Source organism: Verticillium dahliae, genomic scaffold (genome assembly GCF_000150675.1).
Source record: "Verticillium dahliae VdLs.17 supercont1.17 genomic scaffold, whole genome shotgun sequence".
Lineage (NCBI taxonomy): Eukaryota > Fungi > Ascomycota > Sordariomycetes > Glomerellales > Plectosphaerellaceae > Verticillium > Verticillium dahliae.
Window position 1 is genome coordinate 22,252 of NW_009276936.1, and position 26,688 is coordinate 48,939.

The following is a 26,688-nucleotide window of genomic DNA, read 5'->3' on the forward strand; positions in this document are numbered from 1 at the left end:
CTCAGCTCCCTTCTGTGTCCTTTCGATTCTTTGCATCTCAGGACGCTCACTGCGCGTCCATCATCTGAGACAGTGGTTACTACCTTTTCTATTCTCTAAATCTCCATCTGAGCTGCCATTCTCTTCAAAAGATCACCAGTCATCCACCAAACCCAGGTTGAACCTCACCGTCCATCTATAAAAACAAACAACCACAAGCTTGCTCCCTCAAACCAGCATGCCCCTCCTCCCCCTCCTCGGACGCCACGCCCTGATCACCGGCGCCTCCGGCTCCATCGGCGCAGCAATAGCCCACCGCTTCGCCGCAGAAGGCGCCCTCGTAACCCTGACAGGCCGCAACGAGTCCGCCCTCCGCAAGACCCTCGCCTCGCTGTCGCCCTTTCCGCAGGCCCGCCTCTCGCCCATCTCAGCGGCGAAACAGTCGGCGCTGACGGCCGATCCGCCGCGGCACGAGTACAGCATCCTCGACCTCTCGCGCAGCGAGGGCAGCCTCGAGCGGCAGCACGCTGTGCTGGATGCGATCTGGGCGAGGACCGGCCAGATCGACGTGCTCGTCAACGCGGCGGGCGTGGCGCAGTGGCAGCTTCTGCAGAACACGCCCATGGAGGAGGCGCAGGCGCTGATGGACGCAAATCTGCTGAGTGCCGTCTTGACGTCGAGGTACATGGCGCGACAGATGAAGCGCCGCAGGGCCGATCGTGACGGTAATACATTTCGAGCAGCAACGCTCGGGGTAAACCATTCGCTGAGACAAACTCTAGCATGTATCATCAACGTGGCCAGTCTTCTTGCCCACAAGGGCACACCCGGCACGAGCGTTTACGCGGCATCCAAGGCCGGTCTCTTGGGTATGTTACGCTGAGGATTGAATTCATACGCTCATCCGTCTATCTCACAACGCAGCTACATCCTTTCGCTGACGCCCCTTTTTTTCAAGGACTCACCCACGCCCTTGCTGCTGAACTCGCCCCTTTCAAGATCCGAACCAACGCCATCGTCCCCGGCTACATTCAAACCGAAATGATTGCCAGTAAGCCAAGATCCTGGGCCCTCCGAGTCCGCCCCTTGCCGCCCCAAACCCTTGCCCGTGACTACCGCAGGCCGACGTGAGGCCGACGAGTAGTGCTGATGTACAATGTACCGCCCCAGACATGTCAAAAGAGCCACTGGAGAAGCGAATCCCACTCGGCCGCCTAGGTACTTCGGAAGAAGTGGCTGATGCTGCCGCCTTTCTCGCCCAAAATCCATATGCCAACAATTGCATACTTAACCTGGACGGAGGGCTAAGTGCTGTTTGATTGAACTCCCGAAACTTGCTCTTTCATCCAGTGGATTAAAATCAATCATCATCCAGAAGAATCGTCGCGTCTCCGCTTGGATCATCTTCAATAAGGATGATATCATCAGTTGCCGCGGATATCTTGGCCTTCTTTGCCTCGGGGACATCACCTCCGTCATCTGATCGGGCACGTTTACTGCTGGACACTTCCGATTTGTCTTCTAGCGGCCGTTTGCCATTGGTGTTGCTCGACCCGTTGACGACGCTGGTCTCAGGAGCAGGTGCTGCCGTCTTGGGTTTCCGAGGAATCTTTGGGTCTTGATCAATGGTAAGACCCTTGACAGGCTTGTCTTGTGCCAAGTTGGTGCTACTCAATGTTAGCAACGAAGTCAGGAGCGGTTTGGTGCAGCCATACCTCTCCTCAAGGTTGATGACTACGTTGACGAATGTGTCATCATCATCCTCATCAGTAACGGTCAAGAAGGAATCGGCCTTGACACCCAGATCGCTGAGCTTCTTTGGGAGATTCTCTGTCTCCTCAGGATCGAATAGAGGCCCAATCTCGTTGCTCACAGCAAACTCCTTGTCGCCGTAACCCAGCTCGACCTTGACGAAGTCTTCAACCAGGTCTTTCAGCGTAGCCTTCGTAAAGTCAACGAAAGCGCTGACTTGGAAGACGCTGCACACTGGGCACGATGGATTTGGTGGCTGGAACGAGGTTCCCTCAATGAGGCGGCGGTCATTGCTCGGTGCCAGGAAGAGCTGTTTCTAGATAAGCATGGGCTCCTTGCTATGCATTCATGATAGTCACTTACTTCCTTCGTGTGGTTATAATCGCCCTTCAGCACCTTGAAAGACTGCAAAACGCAAAGGCCAGCGACGATAGCGTTTGTGGTCGCAATGGCAGGGATAATGTTGCCAGCCATCTCCTTGATGTCGAATCGTGACTTGCCATCAATGCCGAAGATGCTCGACCGGATGTTCGCCGCCGCTGCCACAAAGTCAAGAGTATCCTCATCGTCCTTGTCGAACGTGATGACAGGCTCTGGTCCTGATGCGTTTTGGTGAGCTGCCTTGAGTTCGAGCAAACGCTTGCTTAGACGATCAAGGCTGTCATTGAACACGGCAAGGTTCTCCTCGAGTGACCAAACCCGCTGGTCGTCGCGCAGAATCTCTTCCTTCGAGGCTAGGGCTTCCGCAGCCTTTCCCATCAACGTCGCGTAATCAAGCGGCTCAGGCTTCCTTCGGGATTTCCACATGTCCTCCATGGACAACAGCCTTACAATATCCGCATTGAAGACCTTGTTGAAGAGCAGTTCAGGGAACGCTTCTGTGCCCAGAGATTCACGAATCAACCTCAGGGCCTCAGCTTCCTTCTTGAGCTCCTCAATCTCCTCCTTGTTATCAGCGTCGGCCGAATGGTCGTAGGTAGACTCGTCCTCGCTCTGGCCAAAAATCTCGCTCAAGAGGTAGCTCTTGCCCCAGACGATGCAATGAATGGGCTGGCTGGGAGTGCTCCGAATCGTGCAGACGGGGAAAGACTTCGCGACAGGCTTCGCTGTGCAGTCGTAGCATGCTGTAACGCCTTTCTTGATGACCTGGACCTGACCCTTGAAGCCTGTCGTTCCACTCTCGATCAAGGGCACGTTGGCGGCCAAGCACATGCGGTTCACGTGCCGCCGGGCTTCGAAGTTGTCTAGTGCATTAAGAACCAAGGTAAATCCACGGAACCACCTTAGGTTGAATTCGGCGTCTTTGATATTGGCGTGATGGGGCACGATCTTCACCCTGGGGTTGAACTTCTGCGCCACCTCGGCGGCTACCATGGCCTTTGACTTTTTGATATGCTCATGTCGGAAGAGGAATTGTCGGTTGAGGTTGCTCAAGTCGATTGTGTCGAGATCGACTACGTGTATTTCGCCGAAGCCGTTGAGGACGAGGTTCTTCAGAAGTTCGCAGCCAATACCGCCAGCTCCTACCATCAATACACGAGCCTGTGAAGTTGGAATTAGCACCAAGCGTTGGTTGCAGGCAGTCGGATAGAGCATTGTCGAGTGCGTTCCTGACGATAGAAGGGGAGATTGTGATGCCATCGCAAACGGGAGGCAGAGAGACAGTGGGTTTCACGCCCGTATTTCGCATCTTACCTGTTTAATGGTATGAAAGAGGGCTGGGCCCAATGACTGTTGGTAGTCCTTGTCACGCGGTTCAGGTACGGCTCGCTGCTGAAGTACGGTTTGTGCTGGTGCAGGTGTAGGCTTTTGAGAGGTAGCAGGTGCGGGAGCGGGAGCGGCAGCAGGCGCAGGAGCAGGCACGGATGCAGGCAGCGGCGCGGGAACAGGCGCGGGCGTCACCTCTTCTACGGGTGTCGCCGCGGTCGGAGGATCCGTGACGGCAGGTGAAGGGACGGGGTCGGTCTTGGGAGTCGGCGCAGGAGGCTGTGTCGGTGTTGTGTCTGTCGTCGCTGGCTTCTCCTCGACAGCCGGTGGCGGGACAGGCGTAGTTGAGGAATCCATGGTCGTCTGTGTCTGTGTGACGCGCAGAAGGTAGGATCGGGACTAGAGGCACGGATGGCTACGTAGTGAGTCGCATTCAAATGCTGGCGCGTCAATCGAACGGACAGTTGATCCAATGAAGATGAAGAGAAGGTCGGGTGGTTGATGCGATTTGTTTGGTGATGCTGCAGGGTTGAAAAGGAACAGAGTTGCCTGCGCTGATCTGCTGGTAGCCTGGTTTCAAGGCGGCAGGTGAGGTTCAGGTTGGTCCGCTGGTAGCTTCTCTGTCGGCCCGCGGGCAGGAGCGATCGGCCTGGTTGAAAGGGCGAAGTTCTAGCCAATACCGGACTTCCAAGGTTTTGGTGACGGGATTCCACCGCGGTGCAGGGATTGGAGCTGTTAGCCTGATGTGGGTGGATGAGCCAATCGCTGCGATCATGATATCATTGGCTGCCGGCTGTGGGGGTCTTCCTACTGGTTGTTCGTCCCTGACAGGCCTTGGAAGGCCCTGGCATTGGGTACCTCCTTCCTTCCCTTAGTAGGTACCTAGGTACCTACCCATCCAGGGAGACCGCCCTAGCTGCAGCAGGCTTCACTGGTCATGTGCCGACGGGAAACATCGTGCAACAGCTTCACGAAAAGGGTTTGAGGGTTCAGATTTCGGTCGAATAACCCGGATTCGAGTTATCCATTCTCTTGTGGTTTCTTTTGTCTCCTCGTAAGCAGGCTGTATGCTGTGACTCTATGCCAATGCACCCCTGGACACTCTCCTTCCCAAAGGTGATCGGTGTCTTTCAACCCCTGAGTGGTCCCTCGTCCGCCTAAAAAACGCCTCTATCAAAAACTTTCCGAATCGCGGGTTTCGTTTTCAGGATCTGCCACTTGCCCTTCTTTACTCTGGATCACATCGCCAACACAGCAGAGACTCGACGGCACCATATCAGCCATGTCAGACGACGAAGCGGACCTTGAGCTCCTGGATTTCCTGCGGCAGCATTTTCAGAGCAAGCTCACCGTCAACCCAGATCCTGAAACAGGGATCCTCGCCGACGCTGAGGCGGTCTACGATGACTCCATTGACGTCGCGATTGACATGCGCGCCACCAAGGCCGCCGCAGAGACGATTCACGCCCAGATGCAACACAAGTCTTACTCTCCTGCAACGTGGAGCCAACATGAGCTGCACCCCAAGGCCAAGGATGAGTCAACACTCGCCTTCATCTTCACAATGGACCTCCTCAACTTCTCCTTCTGGTCCGAGCTGCCCGAAGACGAACGGTTCGCCATAGAGTACCGCGGACGGAAATGGACCGGCTACTGGAGTCTCGTCGCCGCCCTTCAGCGCGCCCTGGAGGAGGGCATCCCCATCACCACGTCCGATTACTGGCAAAACGAGGATGAGTGCACCCTCGACGCCCTGCGCCACGTCTTCCGCTCTGCCACAGATGAGGAGATGCCTCTTCTCTCCGAGCGCCTCGTCTGTCTGCGCGAAGCCGGCCAGGTCCTCTATGAGAACTACGACTGCAGTGTCGCCACCCTCGTCGAGTCTGCCAACGGGTCCGCCGCTGGCCTTGTCAACACTCTCGGGCGCGAGTTTGCCTGCTTCCGCGATGAGCACCGCTACGATGGCCGGAAGAAACCTGTGCGACTCATGAAGAGGGCGCAAATTCTCGTGGCGGATGTGTGGGCATGCTTCGAGGGCGAAGGCTTTGGAGCGTTCAGGGATATTGACAAGCTAACCATGTTTGCCGACTACCGCGTGCCGCAAATTTTGAACTCAATGGGGTGCTTGTACTACAGCCCGTCGCTGGCGACAGCCATCAACAAAAAGTCCTTCATTGAGACTGGGTCGAGATGGGAGCTGCAAATCAGAGGTGAGTTCCGTTTGCCTGCACACTAACAACATGATATGCTAACGATTCCACAGCCTGCAGTATCTGGTGTGTGGAACTTCTCAAGAGAGAAATCTTGAGAAAGTACCCAGAGACGGAAGTGAATGCCATTCTGATAGATTTCTTTTTGTACGATACCATGAAGGAGATGGAAGCTGCGGGTACGGAGACGGTCCTGCATCATAGAACAAGGAGTATCTGGTACTGAGGCAATCTAGAGAGCCTGGGCATGCTATTAGACTCGTTGCGTAGAGCATCAGAAGCTTTTCAGAAAGCACTTGTGGTTACAGAATTCATGATATTTCATCAGAGTCCAATGACTCGTTCGCTACAAAAAAAGTGTGCTCTGTTGTGCAAAGCCAGAAGAGGAAGCCAGATAGTTGGTCCATCGCCCTCGAACGCCCCTTTCAATCCTCAAAACGCCTCGTGCATCACCCACACCCCTCGTGGTAAAGGTTTGGCTCGTCGTATCGTGCGAGACGATGGACGAGCCTTCACGGGTTCCAACCCGCGGAGGGATATCGTACAAAAAAAGAGCAAAGATTACGCTGAGGTCAAGACAATCATGTTGACCCAACTGCTGTGGAGTTGAGAATCACATCCATGTGCGCACGCTCAGATTGACTGCCCTCCTTCTGCTCCTTGAGCAGCACGGCAAGAACCTCGATGGGAGGGTTGAGGCCGAGCTTGTTGGCCCTCTCCCAGCGCCTCATCCGCTGGATTCCGACACAGGGCTGCGTCACGTTAGTCATATGTCCTGCGGAGTGAAAAGCGAGTCGGCATAGAAAGCACACGTACCCCGTACTGCGAGCTGACGTCGAAATACCGCAGCACCTTCTCCCCGGTGCTCAAGTCTTCTACATGCACCCTCTTGGCAATGCGCTCCGCCTCAATGTTCCGCCAGTACTTGTTGATCTGCGCATCGGTCGTCTTCTCGGCGCGGATCTGGGCCTCGTTCTTCTCTGGCACCTCGACCTTGGGTTCCGGCTGCTCCACCTCAGATTCGACCTCAATTTCGACGGCCTCAGGAACCTCCTCTTCCTTCTTGTTGTGCGAAACAATGCGGTCACCCTTGGTGACAGCAGCCTTCTTCAGTTCCTGCCGAGGTACAGGCTTGGAAACCTTGTTGGAAAAGCTGATGGTCGATTGGCCTTTGTTGGGCCCAGGGCGGGCGCGGGCGCCGCCGGTTGATCTGCGAGTTGTCGGCATTTTGGCGGGGTAACGATATTGATTCTTCTGGTTCGCAGTAATTATCTCGTGAGACTTCAGTAAAAGAGATCGCCTTAGGATTGATGGTGTTTGCGACGATAAACAGTTATTTGGGTTGTGCGAACCGATGTTTGTGAACGAAGATGTCCGGACGGTTTCAGTGGAAGGGTAAGCAGTCGCAAGGGGCTGGAATGAATGTCAAAGACCCATGACGAAATGCGAATCTGGCTATGGGCGATTGGCCAGAATTGGCGGGGCAACGCGTCGAGGGAGCGAGATCACGTGAGCAGTTCTGTCTTGAGCATCGAGCAGGATACCAATCAGTCGAGCGCACTGCAATCAATCAATGCGTATTCGCAGTGCTTCTTATGATTCATGATGCATTGGTGGTTGCTCCCACTTTTTTGTAGCCTTCTCGCGGGCCGGAATGCCTACTTCGGCTTACGTACCAGTAGCCTCGCGGTAGAATGAGATACTCCTGTTCGCTCCCGCTGTGCAAAACATCTCGCTCTTTTGTGTCTTGGGCAGCCACTTGACCGACCAAAGCGCCTTGTCCGTCTCGCTGTGTGTCGCAACGCAGGCTCCGCGATCGACGGACCAGACCTTTACCTTGCCGTCCATAGCTCCGCTCAGCAGGTACTCGCCCGTGTCGCTCCAATCCGTCGAGGTGATCCACGACGAGTGACCTGTCAGATTGCCCACGTGTTCGCCATGGTTCATGTCGTAAAGAGCAATAACCGAAGCGTCGCCAGCTGCTGCGAGTCGGGAGTTGCCAGGCGAGAAGGCGACTGACCTAACCGGCTTCGCCAGGCCTGAGAGTGTCAGTGTACCTGCAAACCGCCCACCCAACCTCGGACGTACCTGATAGGGAGTGTTGCAGCCGCCCAGTCTCGTTGTTGAAGACGTAGACAGCTCCGCTCTCGTGTCCGCTCGCAGTCAACTTGCCATCCCGGCTCAGGTCAACGCACATGCCGAAGCTACCTGACCCCGCGCTTCCCGTCTCGTACTCCTGGACCCTCTTCGTCTCCTCGCCGGAGACGTCCCAGACGTTGATGCGGCCGTCATATGTCGTGCCGGCAAGGAATCGTCCGTTCTCGCTCAGGGCGACGGCCCATACCTCGCCTGCCTTGCTTGCCTGCGTGATCTCCGTTTTGAGGTTCCACTCGCCCGTCTCGGGCGTGACGATCCAGACCTTGACCTCACCGCCGAAGCCCGCACTCGCCGCTACCTTGCCATCCCGCGAGGTGCAGATGTGATGGCATCCAAGCTTATGCGCACCACTGATAGACTGTATGATGGGGAATGACTGGTCGACCGTGTCGTGGACGTTGATGGTGGAGGAGCCGCTCGCAGACAGCAGGGCTTTCGGTGTCGCTGCTAGTCCAAAGATGTCTGTGATGTGGGCTGGAGTAGATTGATCAGCAAATCGATGCGAAAGGTCGAGAGGCAGGTTGCGCATACCGTTGTCCACCGTGTGCATCGTCAGGTATTGTTTCGACTGGAGGCACCATGGTCAGTAAGGCTGCGGTAGGGAGATTCAGGGCGGCCAGGCTTTACCATCTTTCAAGCCACGGCGCAGGATCGCCAGCTCTTTTGACCTTGCACAAAGAAGAAACGGTCTGCCTCGAGCTTTGTACCTCGTAAGGGGGGTGTTGCGGTACGAAGAGACGGGCGTCCTGGGTCGGCGCACACAGTTGCCGTTGATGCTGGGGCGATCGGTGGAGCTCTACAGCTGGAAGTTATGGAGGGGCAGTGGGCAAGCCTGCACGCGGGGCCTAATTATGACGTCCTGCGCAGCAGAGCACAGCACAGTCAGGTAGCGCTGAAATTTTGACAATCACGGCCCGGCACTTCAAAGCTACGAGAAACACCCGGTGCTAATTTTTGGCAAATATCGAGTAGGATCTCATGAACTCCGGGACTTGAGTAGAAAAGCGGGTAGTCTATAGTTTGGCTTGCCGCCTGTTAATGTCATCAACAACCGGTCCGGTCTAATGGTCTAATGGTTATGACTGCGGATTCTGATTCCGCCAGCCCAGGTTCGATTCCTGGTTGGACCTAATTATTTGGAATCGCTTCGAGCTGGATTCCACTCGAAATGCGTGAACTTTTTGGATATGCAATTGGTTTTTGATCCTCCTTATTATGCTCTTTGGGGTCGGAGAAGTCACGTCATCTTTTACAAGAAGTACATGTGATACTCAGATACAGAACAATGTCAAACTTGGAAATCGATGTCGTCGGATTTCCTAATAATCAAATCCACGATATCTCACCCAAAAAATTACATTACATACGTCGTTCCCAAAAGACTCGTAGTCTTCAGGCATCACCCATACTATCCTTGCTTCTTGTTAACCTATTGTACATTTTTCCTGGCAGCGTAGGAGCAAGTGATCCTCAGTTCGAGGCTGCGGCAGTTGATTTCCGAGTATTCCTCGATCTACCACAAGCACACATGCAAATCGCAGGGCGTAGCGAACCTCCGACTCAAGCGAGACCAAGGAATTTCAATGCCTTGTGGCTATTTCCCTTCTTCAAATGGGGCTTCGACATGAAAATGGGCATGAGCCGCCTCTCCTCCTGGTCGTAATCGCTATCGTCCTCAAGGTTGAAAGTAAAGACAGAGGTCGAGTCTGTCGTACAGTCCGTTGCGGGACCAAAAGTACCGCCGCTTTTACGTGACTTTGCTCTTCGACTGCGCGACGATTTATTTGTCTTGACTGTTTCGGCGAACGAGGGCGCTTTGGATGACATTGCGGGCGAGGGCGGTCGGAGAGGATGGTTGCCCCTCGGCGGAGGGGGTAACATCTGCGGCGGTGGCGATAATGGAGGGCTCTGAAGCCCCATGGTCGTTCTCGGAAATGGGGAGAAGGAGGCAGAGATAGGCGTCGGAAGTCGCTTTCCCACCTTCTGCCTCGGTGGCTCGTCGGACACGTAGAAACGTGACACATCAATGAGCAACTTGCGGATCGTCGACACAAAGTTTCCAATTTCCGCTTCAGTCGCTGTTGATGTGAGGAGGAAGTTGGCTCTCGAAACTGCAACACTCTCAGGAAGAACGATGGATGAAGCCTTCCTGTGAAGGGGCCTTCCCTGGGGGGAAGTTGAACCTGAGAGGTTGCCTTCTTTCACATTCGTGATCGAGGCACCTCGAACGTGATTGAACGGTAGAGGCTCGTTAGCATCCGAGTTCACTATTGCTGCGACCTTCATAAGGTCCACGCCAACAAGTTTCTGAAGTGCCAAGACTGTGGCTAGATGATCTGGAGGATATTCCAAGATCAAGAATCGCACCTCGTTATGAATGACGAAGTAAGGCTCCAGGTGAGGAACAATTAGAGTCGCGAGCAAGTAAGGATTCGTGAATGGGTTTTCGTGCGTTTGATTCGCAAGTGGCTGTGCAGTGAAAGCTTGCATAGCGTTGGCAACAAGATATCTGTGCTTCTGTCAGCGAACAACCTAGGAGGCAAACACCACTGTGCATACCGGAAATCAAGCCGCCCGCTTCGGCTGACTTCGCCAGATTTTACTCCCAGTTTTTCAAGCTATTTGATTAGATTTGACAAGTGAGTCTTTTTGACCCCTCGACGTGCTCCTACAGCTAGAATCTGGTCGATTCTGCGCTGACCATTGCGGGGACTTTCCGCGCCGGCATTGCGGAAGACGGGCTTCCAGAGGCCACCCATCTCTGGCAGTATGGAAAAATGAAAGTGGTGATATCCTTGGTCCTCCGGAGGGAAATGGACGTTTAGCAGGACCCGCAGAGAGTTCTGGACAGCAATCGCTGTCTTGCAACCTGCTATGTCGCAGCTCTGGAACCTTTTCTCCCCCAGTCCACAGATAGAAGACAGAGAAGATGGTGTGTGTGCTGGGGTGGGTGGAGTTACAGGCTTCAGTTTTAGTGGTAAACGAGTTGTGTTTGCAGGTTTGAGGGGTGTCGGACCGTAGGCAAATGGATCGTATTCGTCTGGATCTGGGCCGAACGACAGTACTGACGCAGAAGGATTGACAGAGTCCTCAGCAGCAGTCTCGATGCCGTGGAACTTGGGTGCCTTTACGACTGATTCTTTCCGAGCTACCAATTGCTCGGACGGTTCTGGCGTCTGGATTGGATAAATACCCGCTTTGAATGCGCTGATGGTAGCCTCGAGGACATTATCGTCAGCTCCATCCTGAATCTTAATCACAAGATCTTCGGTAAAGGGCAGCACGGGCCGGAAAGGGGGCTCAGGAGATCGAAAGTCTTCGGCATCTGTGCCCTTGTCAACATAAGCGCCGTTGGCCTTTTTCTTCGGTTTTGGTGGTGGAGGAGATAATAAGACAATAGGACGATCGCAGCGAACGTGTATTGTTCTCGGCAGTGATGTTTGCAGCAGTGTCCCAACATTGGAGTTACGTCGGCCATCTTCTGACAGAGCCTTCCCGCTGTCGACGCCGGCCTGACTCTGAGCTTGGGGCGGGGAATCCCAGTAGCTGTCCCCAGTTTGGTATGCTCGGTCAAGAGATTTCGTTCGCTTCGTTGATCGTCGGGCGTTGGCCATCTGCATCTGCATCAGAGAAGCCTCTCCATATACAACTGCGTCTGTAGACTCTATGCTGTGACCCGAGCGGGGCGAGAGCATGTCTGTCGTAAATAGACGACGTGGTGATATAGTCTGGTGCTCGTATGTCTCTCCTACGCAGCTCGGTGACCTGAGGGGCTGGAGAGAATTATCCACGGCCTCGAAGGTGGCTATGGTATCGGCCAAACTTTCGCCGAAATCGGTGACTGCAAATCTCGGGGTTGCTGGAAGAAAGGCGTTTCTGGTATTGTCATCGATACAGTCATCGTCTTCGGAAGATCTGACTCCAAAAACGTAGAACGGTGCAGCATCGCCGAATCTATCATCGAAGCTGTAAATGGGAAGACTCATACTCCGGGGTCTAGCCTCGAAGGTAAGGTCTACGTCGGTATCTGGTTGCAAGTCGGCTGTCAGTCGATCAAGGGCTTCAGCCGCTCGCATGGCTCTCACGATGGGGTCTTCTTCCGGTATGTGGTGTCTACCATCCTTCTGTCGAGAAAACCAGTCATCTTCGAGTCCAGCCGCGCCATGCTTGACAATGTCATTGAAAAGAAGCTCGGCATGAGAGATATCGCCGTCGGTCTCATGTTCAGCAATCGTTTTGATGCAGATGGCCTGGGCGCCAGGTGTGCTGCCGTTCATGAAGACCAGTCGCTTGTTGGCTGGGGTTGAATCTTTCAGAAAAGAGTAGGCAACCTCATTCCGCGCAGTGACAGCATTGTGCATTCTCCTGATGAAGTTCCGAGCATCGAACCTCTCGCTTGGGTCTCCATCCTCAAGGTAGGTCTGGACTTGTGGCAGGATGAAGATTTGTGGTGAGGTGGGGAGCAGACGTAGCTGGGTGGCAAGAACGTCGACCGGGCCCTCGAGAGAGACCAAAGTGCCATGATATCGAGTGGTATCGTCCATGGTATGTTGTGTGAGATGCGAAGTTGTCTGAGAATGGAAAGAGTGATGCTTGTTATGAAGGTACGGTTGAGGGATGCAGCTGAGGGATGCGGCTGAGGGGTGCAGTTGAGGGATGCAGTTGAGAGCATTAAGATTATCAAGACGATGAAAAGAACCGAGAAAGAGAGTGGCAAATGCTGATGAGAGTATCGAACGGGCACATTCTCGAAGACCAGGGTGAAGTGCAACAGTTAAGAAAACGGGTAAGGAGATGCAAGCCAGACCAAGCCAGTCGAATTCGACAAGGAAGGGGGGAGGACGATGCACACTAGCATCAACGAAGAGAGCCCCAAGCGAACAACTGAATCGGGCGGAAAGCAACACATGTCGTGCGTCGCCATGCAACAAGGAACCTTCACCTTTTGTTGATGATGGAAGGAGAGACAGAGAAGAGTGAAAAGGGACGAGGTGCCACACAGTTGGCTCCTGCCTTAGCCAATACGACCCAACACTGTCCTCGTCCCCAGCTTCCAACGCCGTGCACATGGCTTAATAGGCGAGTCGGCTGAAGCAAGGTATTGTCTTTTTAGAATGGTACATCGGTTGAGCTAATTGCAGAGGAAACATCTCCATCACGGTCGAGCGCAGCCCAACTTGGCCATATCATGGCCCGTTATCGGCTGCGTGGAGAACGAAGAGGGTATGGCGCCGAAGCAGTGATCAGGATGCCCTGGTCAGACAGGGTAGGTTCGACGCAGTAGCCGCCCGATGTACAGCTACGTACTCAGACTACTACATCATGAACTCGTTGGCTGGAAGCTAACATCGCAAAATTATTCAAGGGTGGCGGGTGCATGCAGCGGAAGACCTTGGTGGAAGAGGCATCTGGCCAGATCCCCCCCCCATATCGTCACCATGTGCTTCGAAAGCAGAAACAGAAGCTTCCAAACGGAGGACCGAACCAACCTGGGCATTGCCTCCGAAAAGATCACGACAAACAGATCGTGCCCACCAAGAACCTCATCGCGGGGTACCCTGGCATCAACATGGCGCGAGTCTCCATGCTTCAGAGTACCTCCCTTGCCATGCAGGTACCAACAGGCGTGCTGGGATTCACCCTCAACAAGATGCATGCATGGAGAGAGCGAGCCAAGTGGAGGAAACGAGGATGCTGTAGGGACCAGCCCCACGGCAGAGGGGCCAAAGCCCAGGTGCAGGAGTGAGAACCCGTCCAAGCCAACAATGTAGACGAAACAGACTGCTGTACGGCCCGGCTCCAGCTAACGGTAGCGGTGTGCCCCCCCCAGAACAAGCTCGATTGCACGACTCTCACCTCACGTTTGTTTCCAGAATCCATCGGGACGGTGGACCAATAGCGGCATGGGCCGAGTCGATGCAACCTCATCCCTTGGGCGTGGCTCGCCGTCTTTACTCGCATCACACGACAGCGGCTGTGGTACGGCATGCAATCAAGGTCTTGTTTGTACAACAGGGAGACGAGGTCATGGGGAGACGGGGTCATAGGGAGACGGTGTCAGGCAACGGGGATGATGACGCTTTCGGGTCACCATGCTGGACTATACCTCTGGCGATAAGCATGTTGGAGGCAATAAGGTGAGAGGTTAGCAGAGAACGGATGAAAATTCAAATAGAGTGTTGTCGATCCGATGTCGTCAAATGTGTCTTGTCACTTCATGGGGGTCCAGCCGGGATGAGGCCTGAACACCTTTTGGCCCTGCGCTCGCGTTGTTGAGGAGAAACGGGAGCGCCAGGCGATCAAAATTGGAACAAACGCTCACTGTCTGGCATTTCACTGGTCCGTTCGATCCCTCGGCGGATCCAGCTACTGTACCATGTAAGCGGATGGGGCGGCACCAAGACGGGACTTTCTGGCCCCTTCTCCCCAGTCACTCTACTCCACACCCATCTACACCACACCCACCTCATACCACACTTGACACCAACAACGCACCACATTTGACCCGGCAAGCTTTGCTGGCCGGCAGTCTTCATCATAATGCTTCCTGGAGTTCTCGCCTTCGCCTCCGCTTTCGCCATCATCACCACCGTCACACGAGTCGCGGCCCCCCCGTTTGATCAAACTCTGCGCTGTTGGCGCCGCCTAGACGGGTGGCTTGTCTGCAACTGACCTCATTTGACCATGCATGGGGTCTGCGTCTATCCTGTCGCCCGGCACTTGAATGATGTGGTCATCATTGGCCCCGGAAGCTGCATGTTCAGCCACGACGGTACTCCAATCGATGTCGTCCCTCTTTTAGTTGACACAAGAACGCTTGGCAGCCTTCCGCGATTGTTGATTGTCACGATGATCCTTCTATTGTCCGAATTGGGAGCAACCTCAGCGACCAAAAGCCTGACTGGCAGCCGAAAATATATGCGATGAACTATCACACGCGCGTCATGTCACATCGAGACCGACAGTGAAAGCATCATTTGTCTTTTTGGACGAGGTTGTTACCTAATCTTCGGTGTGCATACCGAGCAGAGTTCCAAGCCCACTACGGGCCATGCATGTCACGGTGCTCCGTGCTCTGTCCGACAACCACGACTTCCGACACCCTAGCAACCCAAATTAGGATCAATCGCGCGCTGAATGTTGGTTTCTCGAGCCCGGTCCAACGAGTTCGTCATCCAATGGCTTCGTCTTGGGGCCAGGTCACACTGTCTTAAGTGGCGCATCAGTACTACGACGGAAAAGACTGTCCACCAGTCTCACGCAGTCGCTTCGACTTCTCAGCCCTTCTTTCTATTTTCTATCCATGCGGGCTGCCGAGGCCGTCATTCTGCCATGTGTATTGCCTAGCACACTGTTAGACAATGCCTTCCAGCCGATCCCGGCATTCTTTCCAACTGCCCTGGGCCAGAGTCAGCGGAGGACTGCAACAAACTCAGCACTGCATCCTCTGTTGTCTTGGTGTGGCCCGGACTCCGCTCAAGGATAACCTGGCAGCGAGGAGGATCAGCGTAGGGGCGGCCTCTTCACGCCCCATTTCCCCACCAACAGATCGGGGCGGCTCGGGGGCTGTAGGGTATCGCAAATGCTGCTCCCAAGAGCCCGACATCGAGACAACAACGGTGTCGCCAACATTCTACCAGCCCCGTTGCTGCCCCCGGCCCCCGACGAATGGTAGCCGGTGCGACGTCCAGCCCTCGACCCCCGACCCTCGTCGGGTTCAGCGGCACACAAAACACCTTGACATGACTGTTATCGTTGCACAGGCGTGGATACCCACGCTTCCTTCGGGGCCAAACTGGGTCGCTGGGCGCCACGGGCTCCCCACAGTTGTTTTCGGACTGCCTTTCCCTGCTGCGTGGTTTATCCATTACTGGGTGGTCGAGCACTCATTGACCTTCCAGGCGGCTCCTTGCACGACTCGTCACGCGGATTTGAGGAACAAGCTATTCAGCCCGGCTCAGAGGCCAGGTCTTTGTCCACCGAACCTGTTCGACATCCTGCCTTGTTTGTGGCAAGAGTCACTACCATGTGCCACTGGGATTGTGTGTCAACCTTGGTCCGAGCTTTAATAGATCTGTTGGTTATGGTTGGTGACCACTACCAGGGCGATCCTTGAGCAGGATTGCCGGGTTGCGTTTGACCCGGTGTCACTCCTTGGGCACAGCACGCGAAGTCTTCTAGCCCTTCGACTGATGTTCGTTACGACCTACAGCTACCTCGACTTCTTATCACCTGATTCGATTTGGTTCCGAGGCTCTCCGGCCCAGCCAACGTCTGTTCGTTATATCAAACGCCATCCCGTGCTCCATAGCAGTACCATGTGAGATGATTGCGCCGCTAGGTGACAACGTCACTTATCAACGAGCGTCCTCGTTTAAGCTGCAGCAGGCCCGTAGAGCGAATCCAGTTGCAATCTTCCAGAGTATGCCGCAAGCTTGGTGTGCAGCCTGTCTCGAACGAACCGAATTCACTGACAAGGGGCTGAGTCTCTATTCTCCCAGCTGAAATAGCGTTCGCGTGGTTTGGCTGCAACAGCAGGTATGTATGGGGTATCAGGGGCCACGTCCACGTAACTAAGGCTTCCTGGCGTCTACGTGGCTGTTTTACAGGGCCTGCATGTTTCATGCTATCACCAGGCGCCGCTGTGTATGAGGCATCCCATGAACATCTGGTGCAAATCAGAGCTATATCTACGTCTTCTAGCTCCAGCAGCCCAGCAATCAGTGACCTACCTAGGCATATCCGCTGCAGGTGTGCTCGGTTCCGGGCGTATTATTTATCACAGTGGTGGATCACTGGCGGGCCCCTGCACGGCTTGGAGTTGGCTAGTATCATTCAGATGCATCGCACACGGGGCTTTTTCGTTTGCTAGGCAAGTGAGGCCCTCAAAGGCGCGTACTGTGATGAGACCGATGCCATTCTCGTGTAGTGATGGACGAGTGTTGGTCGAGTAGACGAAGGCAGTCGATGCACAAAATGCTGGCTTTGACGCATTTCGATAGCGATTTCCAGGTGTAGTAGGCCCACGCAACCAGCACAGAAAAGAAGCTGAACATTGCTCTATTAATCAATTCCCCAGGGCTCAGTCGCTGTCCATCAGTGCGGCCAACTCGGCCTCTTCATCCGCCGTCATGAGCCCCTCCTTCTTGTTGCCGTCCTTTTTCGCCTGCTGCTCATCCTCCTCCACTGGCTCGCCAGCTTTCCGGATTTCCTCTACTGCTTCGTCGAGACCCTGCTTGTCGAGACTCCATGTTCGAATTGTACGATCAATACTGATGCTGACTAACGTGTCCTTCTTCCCCGAGGGATCCCTCAGCACGATCAAGTCGGTGATTTCGTCAAAGTGTGCCGATATCGTGTAGACAAGACTGCCCGATGTGCGGTCCCACACCTTGATATCCTGGCTGAACCCGCCCGTGACGACCCACGTCTCGGTGAGGACGAGGCCCTTGACGAAATCACCATGCTCAAAAGTATCCTCTGTCGTGAAGTCCTTGCCGCGGGCGAGACACTTTGCCGTGCCGTCGGCGCTCGCCGTCCACAGGTCAATCTCCTCGCTCTCCTGGTCAAACAGGACCTTGTAGACGCTCGTCTCGTGCTCGGAAATGGCCCCCCCCGCCGCCAGCGCAGCCCCACCAGCGGCCTCGCCGCCGACCTCGCCGCCAGCCACCATCTCGGCGCCGTCGAGGCGCACCCGCCAGCGGCGCACGACGGGGTCGCTGCTCGCGCTGACGACGACGAGCTCGTCGTCCGAGGACGCGACGGGGTCGACGGCCAGCGACTGCAGCGACATCATGGCGGCGGCGGGGTCCTGCAGCGCGTGCAGGCGGCGGCCGGTGGCGACGTCCCAGACGAGGATCTTCTTGTCGGCGCCGCCGCTGAGCAGGACGTCGCGGCCGCCGAGGCGCGCGGCGGCGAGCGTCTTGACAAAGTCGGCGTGGCCGGCGTAGCGCCGCTGCGGCGCGCCGGTGCGCAGGTCCCAGGACCAGATGGTCTTGTCCCAGGCGCCGGCGAAGAGGGTCGTGCTGCTGGTGGCGAGGCTCGTGACGGGCACGGCGGGGCCGGCGAACTTGGTGGTGGGCTTGCGCGAGGTCAGGGAGATGCGGGCGACGCGGCCGGAGGACTCGGCTGTCAGCAGGGCGTTGGGATTCGTGGGGTCGGGCAGGACGGCGAGGACTTTGGACGGCAGGCGGATCGGGTTGCCGAAGGGGTTGTCTTGCTTGAGGGCGCGCTGCTTGCGCTTCTCTTGTTGGACGCTGGGGGTGGGTTAGTGAGGAGCGCTTTGGGGAAGTCAGGTTGGTCGTTCGGGGGCTCACTCACTCCGTCTCGAAGAAGTTCTCCTGGTTGCTCGACTCCATGGTGCTGTTGTAGGCGAAGCCAGTGGAGACTCGAAATCTTTGGGGGTATCAATCAGAGGCTGTATCACGAAAGAGCAGTATGACTTGAGCTCTGTACATTGACACCAAAACTTGGGGGTATTCAATGGCAAGGTTGACTTGTTCGTTCGATGAGATTCTTGGTCATCTGCAGTGAAATGGCGGGGCAGACGGACAACGGCAGACAGCTACAAGCTGCCCCTCACTAAGCCCGAAGCCACCTGGTCCCAAGTGGACCCAGCTGCCGTTTCCCAAACGACCCAAGACGCGCCAGAATTAATTGATTGACGCGTCGACGCGCTCCTCGCATCTGTCCCCCCTTGCGAAGCCATGAATCTGTAGATCGACCTCCTCCTCGACCAAGCCTCTTCAACACCATCAGGCGAGGTAGGATTCGAGCTTCGTGGTACTGCCCTTTCCGAAAGCCTTTCCGAAATCATCGCAATGTCATCCACAGCCCCGAGGGTAAGGCCACGGCCTGCCCACACCTCCGGCACAACTCGCTGTGCCTACATACCCAACGGCTCCCGCCTCGTTACCGTTGGCTCCAACAACACCATTCGACTGTACAAGACGGGCTTTGACGGCGAACCCATCAACATCGACGAGTGCCAGGAACAGAACGTCACAGTGGCTGCTGCTGATGACTTCTTTGTTGTCGGTTCCGAAGATGGCACCGTCAGCGTCTACTCCACCATCACCGAGACCTTTGACCGGTTCATCACCCGCACCTCGCTGCCCATACGCGACATCGCCCTCTCTCCCGACCTCAAGTGGTGCGCTGTCGCCAGTGACGAGTTGACGGTCAAGATTGTCGGCACCTTTGACCACTCGTACATTCGCACGCTGAAGGACCATGGAAGACCTGCGAAACACGTTGCCTTTGATCCCAAGGGCGGACTGCTCGCCGTCTCCTGCACTGATGGCATCGTCTACGTCTACTCGCTGACGGCAGACCAGCCGGAGCTGATACACAAGGTGGATGGCATTATTGGATCGCTGGAAACCGACTCGGATCTCTCTTCAGAGGCTGTGTGGCATCCTGACGGACGGGCCCTGGCGCTGCCGACACCTACCCACGATATTCAGGTCGTTTCGAAGAACGACTGGGAAAAGCAGCGCGCCTTTTCCAACGGTCACCTCGGAGACATCACTGCCCTGGCCTGGTCGCCCAACGGCGCCTTGCTAGCGACGGCCGCCAAGGACGGCAAGGTTCTCATTTGGGAGACGAAGACGCAGAGCGTCATTCAAAAGTTCGACTACAACAATGTCATTGACCTCTCCTGGCACCCCACCGACAACCTGCTGTCCTTCTCCACGTCGGAAGGCGAAGTCTACATCTACCCCGACCTCATCAACGAGCAGTTCGCCTCCCTACTCAAACTCCCTAAACAGCCCGCCCCCTTCATCCACGACCCCCTCTCCGAGATCTCCAACGCCCGTCGCCCACCACAACCTCATGGCAACACCAATGGCAACGGTGCACTCCCTTCTCGGCCCCGCCGCGACTCCCTCGGCAGCCTAGACTCCTTCCTCAACGCCGATGAAGACGGTCTCGGCGATGGCGACGACTTTGTCGTTGACGATGATGGAGCCGGTTATGCGGCAGGCTCCAACCGCAAGCGGCCTCATGACGGGTCCGGCCCCATCGAGCACGGCGGCAAGCGACGTCAGCTTATGCAGGCCGAATATCACGAGGCTTTCCAGCCGGGCTCGACCCCGTGGCGCGGCAACAGGAAGTACCTCTGCCTAAACCTCATTGGCTTCGTCTGGACCGTCGATCAGGACGGCCACAACACCGTCACGGTGGAATTCTACGACCATGAGCTCCACCGCGACTTCCACTTCACCGACACCTTCCTCTACGATAAGGCCTGTCTGAACGAGCAGGGCACGCTCTTCTCGTGCCCGCCTCTAAAAGACCAGCCGGCGACCATCTTCTACCGCCCGCACGAGATGTGGACGCAGCGTCATGACTGGCGGATCCAACTGCCCAAGGACGAGCACGTTCTAGCCATGTCGCTGAGCGAATCGTTTGTGACGGTGACAACGACGGCCAACTATGTAAGGGTCTACACGCTCTACGGGCTTCCGTATCGCGTTTACCGTCCCAAGAACACGCCCATGGTCACCTGCGCCAGCTGGAAGGACTACGTCCTGACAATGGGCAACGGGCCTGTCGGAGCTGATGGATATACGAAGCTTCTCTACACCATCGAGAATGTCAAGACGGATACCATCTGCCAGAACGAAGACACAGTGGCCCTTCCCGATGGCGCAACACTCAAGAGCGTCTTCTTCTCGGACTCAGGTGTATGTCTTCACCCTAAACCCTGACGGTGGAAAACCAACTGACAATGCAACAGAACCCATGCATCTATGACTCGACAGGCACCCTCCTCACCCTCCTCCACTGGCGCAGCCCCTCCCGCGCCTCCTGGATCCCCCTCCTCGACACCAAGCTCCTGCCCCGCCTCGCCTCCGGCCGCAAGACCGAGACGTATTACCCCATTGCCGTTGCCGACGACAAATTCCACTGCATCATTCTCAAGGGCGGCGACCAGTACCCTTACTTCCCCCGGCCCCTTCTCTCCGAGTTTGACTTCTCCGTACCCCTGACTTCCACGCCACCAAAACCCGCCCGCGCCGAAGGCTCCGACGCCGGCGACGAAGACGAGGACGCCGACGCCGGCCCGGAATCCGAGTCCCGCAAGCTCGAGCAGGCGTTCCTGCTGCGCACCCTCGCGGCGGCGCAACTGCGCGACGCGGCGGACGACGACGACACCCCCGGCGGCAGCGGCGGGCGGCACGCGCAGCGGTCTGCGCTCGCGCGCGTCGAGCTCGAGGTCGACAAGACGCTGCTGCAGCTGCTTGCCATTGAGTGCCGCGAGGGCGACGAGAGGGGCATGCGCGCGCTCGAGATGGTGGAGCTCATGCGGGACCGCACGGGACGCATGGTCGATGCGGCGGTCAAGGTTGCTGAGCGGTACGGCCGGACGCTGCTCGGCGAGAAGATTCGGGAGCTGGGCGACAAGAGGGCCAACGGCATGGAGGAAGACTGGTGAGCCTGGTTCTCTGTGCTGGAAGAACGGCGCTCGCGCGTGATCAGCGTCTGGTTTGGGCGTTTTGCGAACACAGCTGCTGCTGGGGTTGGGACATCATCTTGGGCTGCTTTGTTGTTAGAAGGATGGGACTTGCACGGGTCCGTCGATGATGGCCTGAGATGTACACGAACATACAATATGATCAACGTGGAAAATCCGCATCGACTGTTCAAAACATTCTGCACGCCGTTGGTTGTCGCTTGTTGACATGTAGGGCGAGGAAGGACTTGCTTACTGGCGTAACGTACAACTCTGGCACAAAATTATGTCTTCATCTGTACCATGGTTTTGTTTCATCAGCACGTGCCACGAGCACTGCTCCAGCCCTGTTCAGAGAGACGCTGTGGCAGACACGACAGTTGCCGGAATTCCGTCCTCTACCTCGAGTGAGACCGTAGATGCTCAACAGACTGGTCGTCAGGCAGCCCCCAAACGTGCGAAAAGAAGCTCTTCCTCTCGATCCGGCCATCTGTCCGAGACCCAGGTTCAAGGATAAGTGGTCAAAGTTTAGAAAGATTCAATGGTTTGGGGGCCTAGTTGCAGATCAGGCCATTACATTGACGTCTGTCTCGTATCTGAACTCAGCGCCGGGGTAAAGAGAAGAAACTATGTCATCTTTGGGTGATGTGCCTAGGCGAAGCGAGTTGGAATGATGGTTCGATGACTCTGGTAGATAAGGCTCGGACCCTCCCCTGTCTGCTTAGGAACTGTCAGGTGGCCCTGCGGAGCTACCAAGTAGGGGGTCGGTCAGGGGGCTGAGGGTTACGAGAACGTATATATAAGGACTCCGGAGGGCCGGAATTCAGATGTATCCCGACCCCTAACCTATATCCTATTGCCTGCGGACGAGGTGTGGAAGACCTCTTCACTCTGCTCAGAATCAAGCACTAACAGGAAGATGGGGAGAAACCAAGTATTCGGACTTCATGCTCACTATGCTTCACAGACAGATCATAACATAGGGGGAACTCTTCCTCATATTGCTCATGTATTACATTTCTATTGCGCAATCCTGACCTGTACGTCAATATGACTAGGTAGGGCGCGATAAGGAGCTTGGACTTGAGCATGCCATGGTCAACAGGATTATGGACTGTCGGAGGCCCAAGGTCGTACGAGCAAGTGAGACTGAGGGGGGTCAAGGCAACGCAGCTGGCTGGTCAGCTCTAGGGAACCTGGATGCCTCGCCCAAGGATCATTCTTCCAAGGCTCCCTAATCAGCTGGGACCTAGATCATCTGTGAGCCAGTCGTGCGAATCGCGATGGCCTTCACTGCTCAGCCACAAGCGAACAGTCTGACGTGGCATGCATGACAGGCTGTGCAATCTGCACTTTCAAGCTCTCATGTGTAACCATACACCCCGAATCTGGACAGTCGCAGAGGCCCATGATACGGTTCTTCATGGCGCCAACCTTGCCCCGCTTGTCACTTAAAAGTGGTGGCGAACAGCCTGGTCGCCATAGACTCTCTCCTCCGTGCTGTCTTCTAGGTTATATTCTAGTCTCTCTCCTCTGTCTAGTGGTCTCACCATTCCCAAACTCTCATCCATCCTTATACGAGCCTCTCTACATCAGTATGGCGGAAGTCGTCGGCGTGGTCGCCGCGGCATTTCAATTTGCCGAACTTGCGCAAAAGCTCATTAAGCTTGCCCGTGAGATTCATTCAGGGGCCGAGCCGGGCGTGGTGCATCGCAAAATCACGCAACTCGAGACGCTCGTCGAAATTGCTGGGAAAATAGCAAACTTGTGGATCCAGGACGATGCCTTGATGGAGAGAATCTTGCAACAATGCATCTCCACGGTCACCGATCTTGATAATCGACTCAGACGGGTCGATGTCGCCAAAGGCGATGGCTTTCGGAAGAAGACTCGAAAGGCTTTCTTGGCCCAATGGGAGAAGGATGACGTCGAGGAGCTGTTCCGACAGTTAAACCGGGATCAAATGGCACTGCTCTTGCACCGCAACTTCTCATCTGACAAGTAAGTCTTTCTTGAGGAAATGCTCCCCAGCCTGTTGCTATAGCACCACTGCTTCACCTACTAGAGTCTTGGCTAATGTAGTCAAAGTCACTTGATCCAGAAGGTCATAGATGGCATGCGCCAAGTCCTTGACGACCGGCTTCAATACTCAAACCCCCAGGGCGAGGATGAACGTTGCTTCTTGAAGGGCGTATTTGTCACCGACCCTAGGGATGACCGAAACGCTCTGCTTACACGCAAGGGCCGCCGCGTCGAGGGAACCTGTGTTTGGGTGACCGAAACAGATGTCTATCGTTCGTGGCTTTCGTCTACGCCCGGGTCTACAGGACTGATGCTTCAGGGCGGTCCGGGCAAGGGAAAGACCATGATGGCCATCTACCTGACGGAACAGCTGGAGCTTCTGGCGGGTCGCGGCGAATCCGTTCTCTACTTCTTTTGTGATAACCGCAACCCAAAACAGAACAATGCGATGGCCGTTGTTCGCTGTCTTTTGTGGCAACTCTGCCGCCTTAAACCAGCCTTACTGTGCCATGGGATAAGGGAGCTACAAGAGAGAGGGGGCAGTATTAACAATCTTCTGGTGTTTGATACACTCTGGCGAATCTTCGACACGATGCGGAAGGATGCAAATGCTGGCACAGTAACTTGCGTCATCGACGGGCTCGACGAATGCGATGAGGATTCTGTTTTCCTTATCCTCGACAAGCTCTGGCGCCTGGACTATGATCCTCGCTTCAGATTCTTGGTTCTCTGTCGGCCCCTCAAACCACGACAGCAGCTTCCTGCAGCCAACCCGTCTGTCGACATACTCCGCCTAGATCCCGATGCAGACGAGGAAGTCAATCGCGATGTTTTCGAGTTCATTCGGCAGCGAGTGCAAGAGATCGCCAACTCGTCCCCCGAGCGAAAATGGCCCGAGAAATTACGCCTCCATGTTGAGGCCACTCTGCAGAGGAAGGCTGGTGGTACCTTTCTCTGGGTGGGTTTCGTGACACAGGATTTGCAACGAAAGACAAGCACGGAGGTCAGGCAAAGCCTTAAGTCGCTCCCTTCAGACTTGAACGAGATCTACGACAGAATCCTGAAAGACGTGCCGGCTGAATATCGCGCCCAGATCCGATCACTCCTCCACTGGGTCAGCTTGGCAGCATACCCATTGGAGCCCGCAGATCTTGCTAGCCTTATCCATAAACCTGGGAACGCAGGAAATGCTACCAATTCAGAGCCAGAGTCGGACGCAGAACTATACCTGGAAACTGAAGAAGAATTGTTGCAACACTATCTAGATTTTGTTCGCCACTTTGTCTTTATTTCTCAAGGAAAAGTTCACTTCGTCCACCAATCTGCCAAGGATTATCTCTTGCGAAGCAGTCGCGATGCTGACCCTACTGTGGAGTATTTTCGGATCGCCGACCTCGAAGTTGCCCACGAAGAGCGAGCACGCGACTGTCTCGACTGCCTACACCGTCAATGGCCCATTCAAATAGAAGATTTCGACACGGTGGGCCGAAAGTACTCGTTCTTAAAAGCCTCTGCTTACTGGACACGCCACATTGGACGCAGTGGCATGTCGTTTCATTATTCTGACACGCTTCACAAGGTGACTCGCCTATTCAGCCGTGTCAATCCACTATTGCCGTGGTGCGTGATCATGGAGAAATTGCACAATGAGAAACTACGCGAATTTTCTGTTTTGGAATTCGGGATTCACTGTCACCTGACAGCGCTCTTCTCCGGAACCACAGGATTGTTGTTTACCACCACATATCTCTCAGGCGTTATCACTATAGAGTCGTGCAGTGACCGGCCTCTTCAACTTCTTCTTAACAAGGACAGTTGGGCCTACTTCGAACACCTTCTAGAAAAATACGGAAGCGAGGCCGTGTCTCAGGAGGAAGGCCTTCTCGTCGAGGCTATCCGCCATGACGATATCCCAGATATTGATTTCGGTCGGCTCTCCGGCGCTCTCCTGGCCGTCACCACCGATGCCCGCGCATACTTCGGCAGAGAACTCGACCAGGCACTTATTGAAGCCGCAAAGCTTCCTGGCGTCACTGACATGGTCCAGATTCTCGTCAACAAAGGCGCAGACCCCAACGCAACTGACAAGAAGGGCAATACTGCTCTTCATTACTTAGCCAAGCGAACTGACCCCAGTGGGATCGAAGCAGCTCGCTTCCTGCTCTCTCAAAGCAATGGCCCTATCAGACCTGATTCTGGGAACGAAAACGGCAATTCATCCTAACACTGTGGCTGTTATGAATAGCTCAAACCTCGTCAGGTTGCTGCTCAAGTATAGCGCAGCAACACATGTCGTCAATCTTGAGGGGTGAACGCTGCTTCAAACAGAAACAATGCGCCCCACAAGATATTTTCAGCAGGAATACATGGGAATCAAGTCAACCCGCCTGTTCGGCCCTCCATGTTCGGAGGGCCCTCAGAGCGCGGACACTCAAGAACGACATGACCAATGCGCACTTGACCTGGCTGCGATGTAGGCAACGTTGCAGCCGAAGGAAACGTCGCGAAGCTAATATAGAGTATAGGAACAGTCTTACGCGGACGCTCCTTCTGATGGCCGCGGCGGGTGGTTCTGCAGACATTGGTGGGATGCTTCTCGATTCTGGCGCGGAAGCTGCACCAAGAGGTCCCAACCATCAAGAGAAGAGAAGATCTACGGCCAGCCGAGAGCGGTGTACTCGATGATCGATTCTCTGCAAGGGAGCCCTCGACAGCGATGTCGAGAGGACCAGGAATCGGAACACGGGCGGGGCCGACGCGACAAAGCCTCTTCGCAAGCGCCTTATTACTATCAACGGAAGAAGTTTTGAAGGACGAGAACATAATAGCAGCTAGAGAGTTTGATCCAGAGTTCCGGAATTCCGAGTGTTGGAAGCGAGCTGAATATAGATGATGCTGCCTGAGATGGCCTCATCAAGCATTTTGGCAAGCAAATGCAAACGAGCAGTTCCGGGCCAGGATGGCAAGTGGGGCAGTATGATGGCGCCTGGGGAAGGTTCGTATTGAACGAGGGCAAAGGTTTTTGATAAGAACTCTTGTCAAGGCACCCCCCTGTATGGAAGCTACGATAGTCGTGGGGCCTTGGTCGAAGCAAGGAAGAGTCATCAATAGCCCTTCAATGCTAATGTAACAAGAAGCAGATCATGTGCTCTACAGTGAACTCATCATTCAGAGATTGATGACAGGTGCGAAGTGCATCAGGCTCGCTCAGGGTCGACCCAGGGTAGAAGCGGCGAGGCTTCTGAACGAGCCGATTCCCTACCAGCCGAGTAAAGCCCATTCGGGGGAGTGTCTAGCATTGTATGGGGAGATGAAGTGCTGTCTGAGTTGTCGAATCGGATCGCGCAGGAGCAGCTTCCAGAAAGAGCAGGGGACAAGCTAGATCCGAAAACGGACAGCAAT

The 26,688-nt window shown here is 55.3% G+C and overlaps 10 protein-coding genes and 1 non-coding gene across 11 annotated transcripts; 5 read left to right on the forward strand and 6 right to left on the reverse strand.

Annotated features, from left to right (window-relative positions):
• Window positions 1-217: 217 nt before the first annotated feature.
• VDAG_07482 (3-oxoacyl-[acyl-carrier-protein] reductase) lies at window positions 218-1,110 on the forward strand (the record flags this gene model as incomplete). Its single annotated transcript, XM_009656387.1, has 2 exons — window positions 218-848; window positions 938-1,110. The coding sequence occupies 2 exons, from the start codon at window positions 218-220 to the stop codon at window positions 1,108-1,110; spliced, it is 804 nt and encodes a 267-aa protein (XP_009654682.1).
• On the reverse strand, window positions 853-3,261 carry VDAG_07483 (SUMO-activating enzyme subunit uba-2; the record flags this gene model as incomplete). Its single annotated transcript, XM_009656388.1, has 3 exons — window positions 853-1,646; window positions 1,695-2,041; window positions 2,095-3,261. 3 exons carry the CDS (start codon window positions 3,259-3,261, stop codon window positions 1,340-1,342), a joined length of 1,821 nt encoding a protein of 606 aa, XP_009654683.1. The 3' UTR covers window positions 853-1,339.
• A 1,459-nt stretch (window positions 3,262-4,720) lies between these two features.
• On the forward strand, window positions 4,721-5,874 carry VDAG_07484 (uncharacterized protein; the record flags this gene model as incomplete). Its single annotated transcript, XM_009656389.1, has 2 exons — window positions 4,721-5,648; window positions 5,702-5,874. 2 exons carry the CDS (start codon window positions 4,721-4,723, stop codon window positions 5,872-5,874), a joined length of 1,101 nt encoding a protein of 366 aa, XP_009654684.1.
• A 355-nt stretch (window positions 5,875-6,229) lies between these two features.
• On the reverse strand, window positions 6,230-6,875 carry VDAG_07485 (uncharacterized protein; the record flags this gene model as incomplete). Its single annotated transcript, XM_009656390.1, has 2 exons — window positions 6,230-6,400; window positions 6,465-6,875. The coding sequence occupies 2 exons, from the start codon at window positions 6,873-6,875 to the stop codon at window positions 6,230-6,232; spliced, it is 582 nt and encodes a 193-aa protein (XP_009654685.1).
• A 441-nt stretch (window positions 6,876-7,316) lies between these two features.
• Window positions 7,317-8,435, reverse strand: VDAG_07486 (meiotic recombination protein rec14; the record flags this gene model as incomplete). Its single annotated transcript, XM_009656391.1, has 3 exons — window positions 7,317-7,687; window positions 7,737-8,373; window positions 8,433-8,435. The coding sequence occupies 3 exons, from the start codon at window positions 8,433-8,435 to the stop codon at window positions 7,317-7,319; spliced, it is 1,011 nt and encodes a 336-aa protein (XP_009654686.1).
• Window positions 8,436-8,863: 428 nt separating this feature from the next.
• On the forward strand, window positions 8,864-8,935 carry VDAG_20211. The gene has a single exon. It is a non-coding gene; the product is annotated as a tRNA-Gln (tRNA).
• A 430-nt stretch (window positions 8,936-9,365) lies between these two features.
• VDAG_07487 (uncharacterized protein) lies at window positions 9,366-12,349 on the reverse strand (the record flags this gene model as incomplete). Its single annotated transcript, XM_009656392.1, has 2 exons — window positions 9,366-10,274; window positions 10,478-12,349. The coding sequence occupies 2 exons, from the start codon at window positions 12,347-12,349 to the stop codon at window positions 9,366-9,368; spliced, it is 2,781 nt and encodes a 926-aa protein (XP_009654687.1).
• A 3,637-nt stretch (window positions 12,350-15,986) lies between these two features.
• VDAG_07488 (uncharacterized protein) lies at window positions 15,987-16,648 on the reverse strand. The gene is made up of 2 exons (XM_009656393.1): window positions 16,538-16,648; window positions 15,987-16,473 (listed from the first exon to the last, which is right to left on the reverse strand). The coding sequence occupies exons 1-2, from the start codon at window positions 16,543-16,545 to the stop codon at window positions 16,143-16,145; spliced, it is 339 nt and encodes a 112-aa protein (XP_009654688.1). The 5' UTR covers window positions 16,546-16,648; the 3' UTR covers window positions 15,987-16,142.
• A 239-nt stretch (window positions 16,649-16,887) lies between these two features.
• Window positions 16,888-18,163, reverse strand: VDAG_07489 (WD repeat-containing protein; the record flags this gene model as incomplete). Its single annotated transcript, XM_009656394.1, has 2 exons — window positions 16,888-18,061; window positions 18,126-18,163. 2 exons carry the CDS (start codon window positions 18,161-18,163, stop codon window positions 16,888-16,890), a joined length of 1,212 nt encoding a protein of 403 aa, XP_009654689.1.
• Window positions 18,164-18,625: 462 nt separating this feature from the next.
• Window positions 18,626-21,246, forward strand: VDAG_07490 (minichromosome loss protein; the record flags this gene model as incomplete). Its single annotated transcript, XM_009656395.1, has 2 exons — window positions 18,626-20,494; window positions 20,548-21,246. The coding sequence occupies 2 exons, from the start codon at window positions 18,626-18,628 to the stop codon at window positions 21,244-21,246; spliced, it is 2,568 nt and encodes an 855-aa protein (XP_009654690.1).
• Window positions 21,247-22,861: 1,615 nt separating this feature from the next.
• On the forward strand, window positions 22,862-25,510 carry VDAG_07491 (NACHT and Ankyrin domain-containing protein; the record flags this gene model as incomplete). Its single annotated transcript, XM_009656396.1, has 3 exons — window positions 22,862-23,265; window positions 23,347-24,827; window positions 25,128-25,510. 3 exons carry the CDS (start codon window positions 22,862-22,864, stop codon window positions 25,508-25,510), a joined length of 2,268 nt encoding a protein of 755 aa, XP_009654691.1.
• Window positions 25,511-26,688: the final 1,178 nt, after the last annotated feature.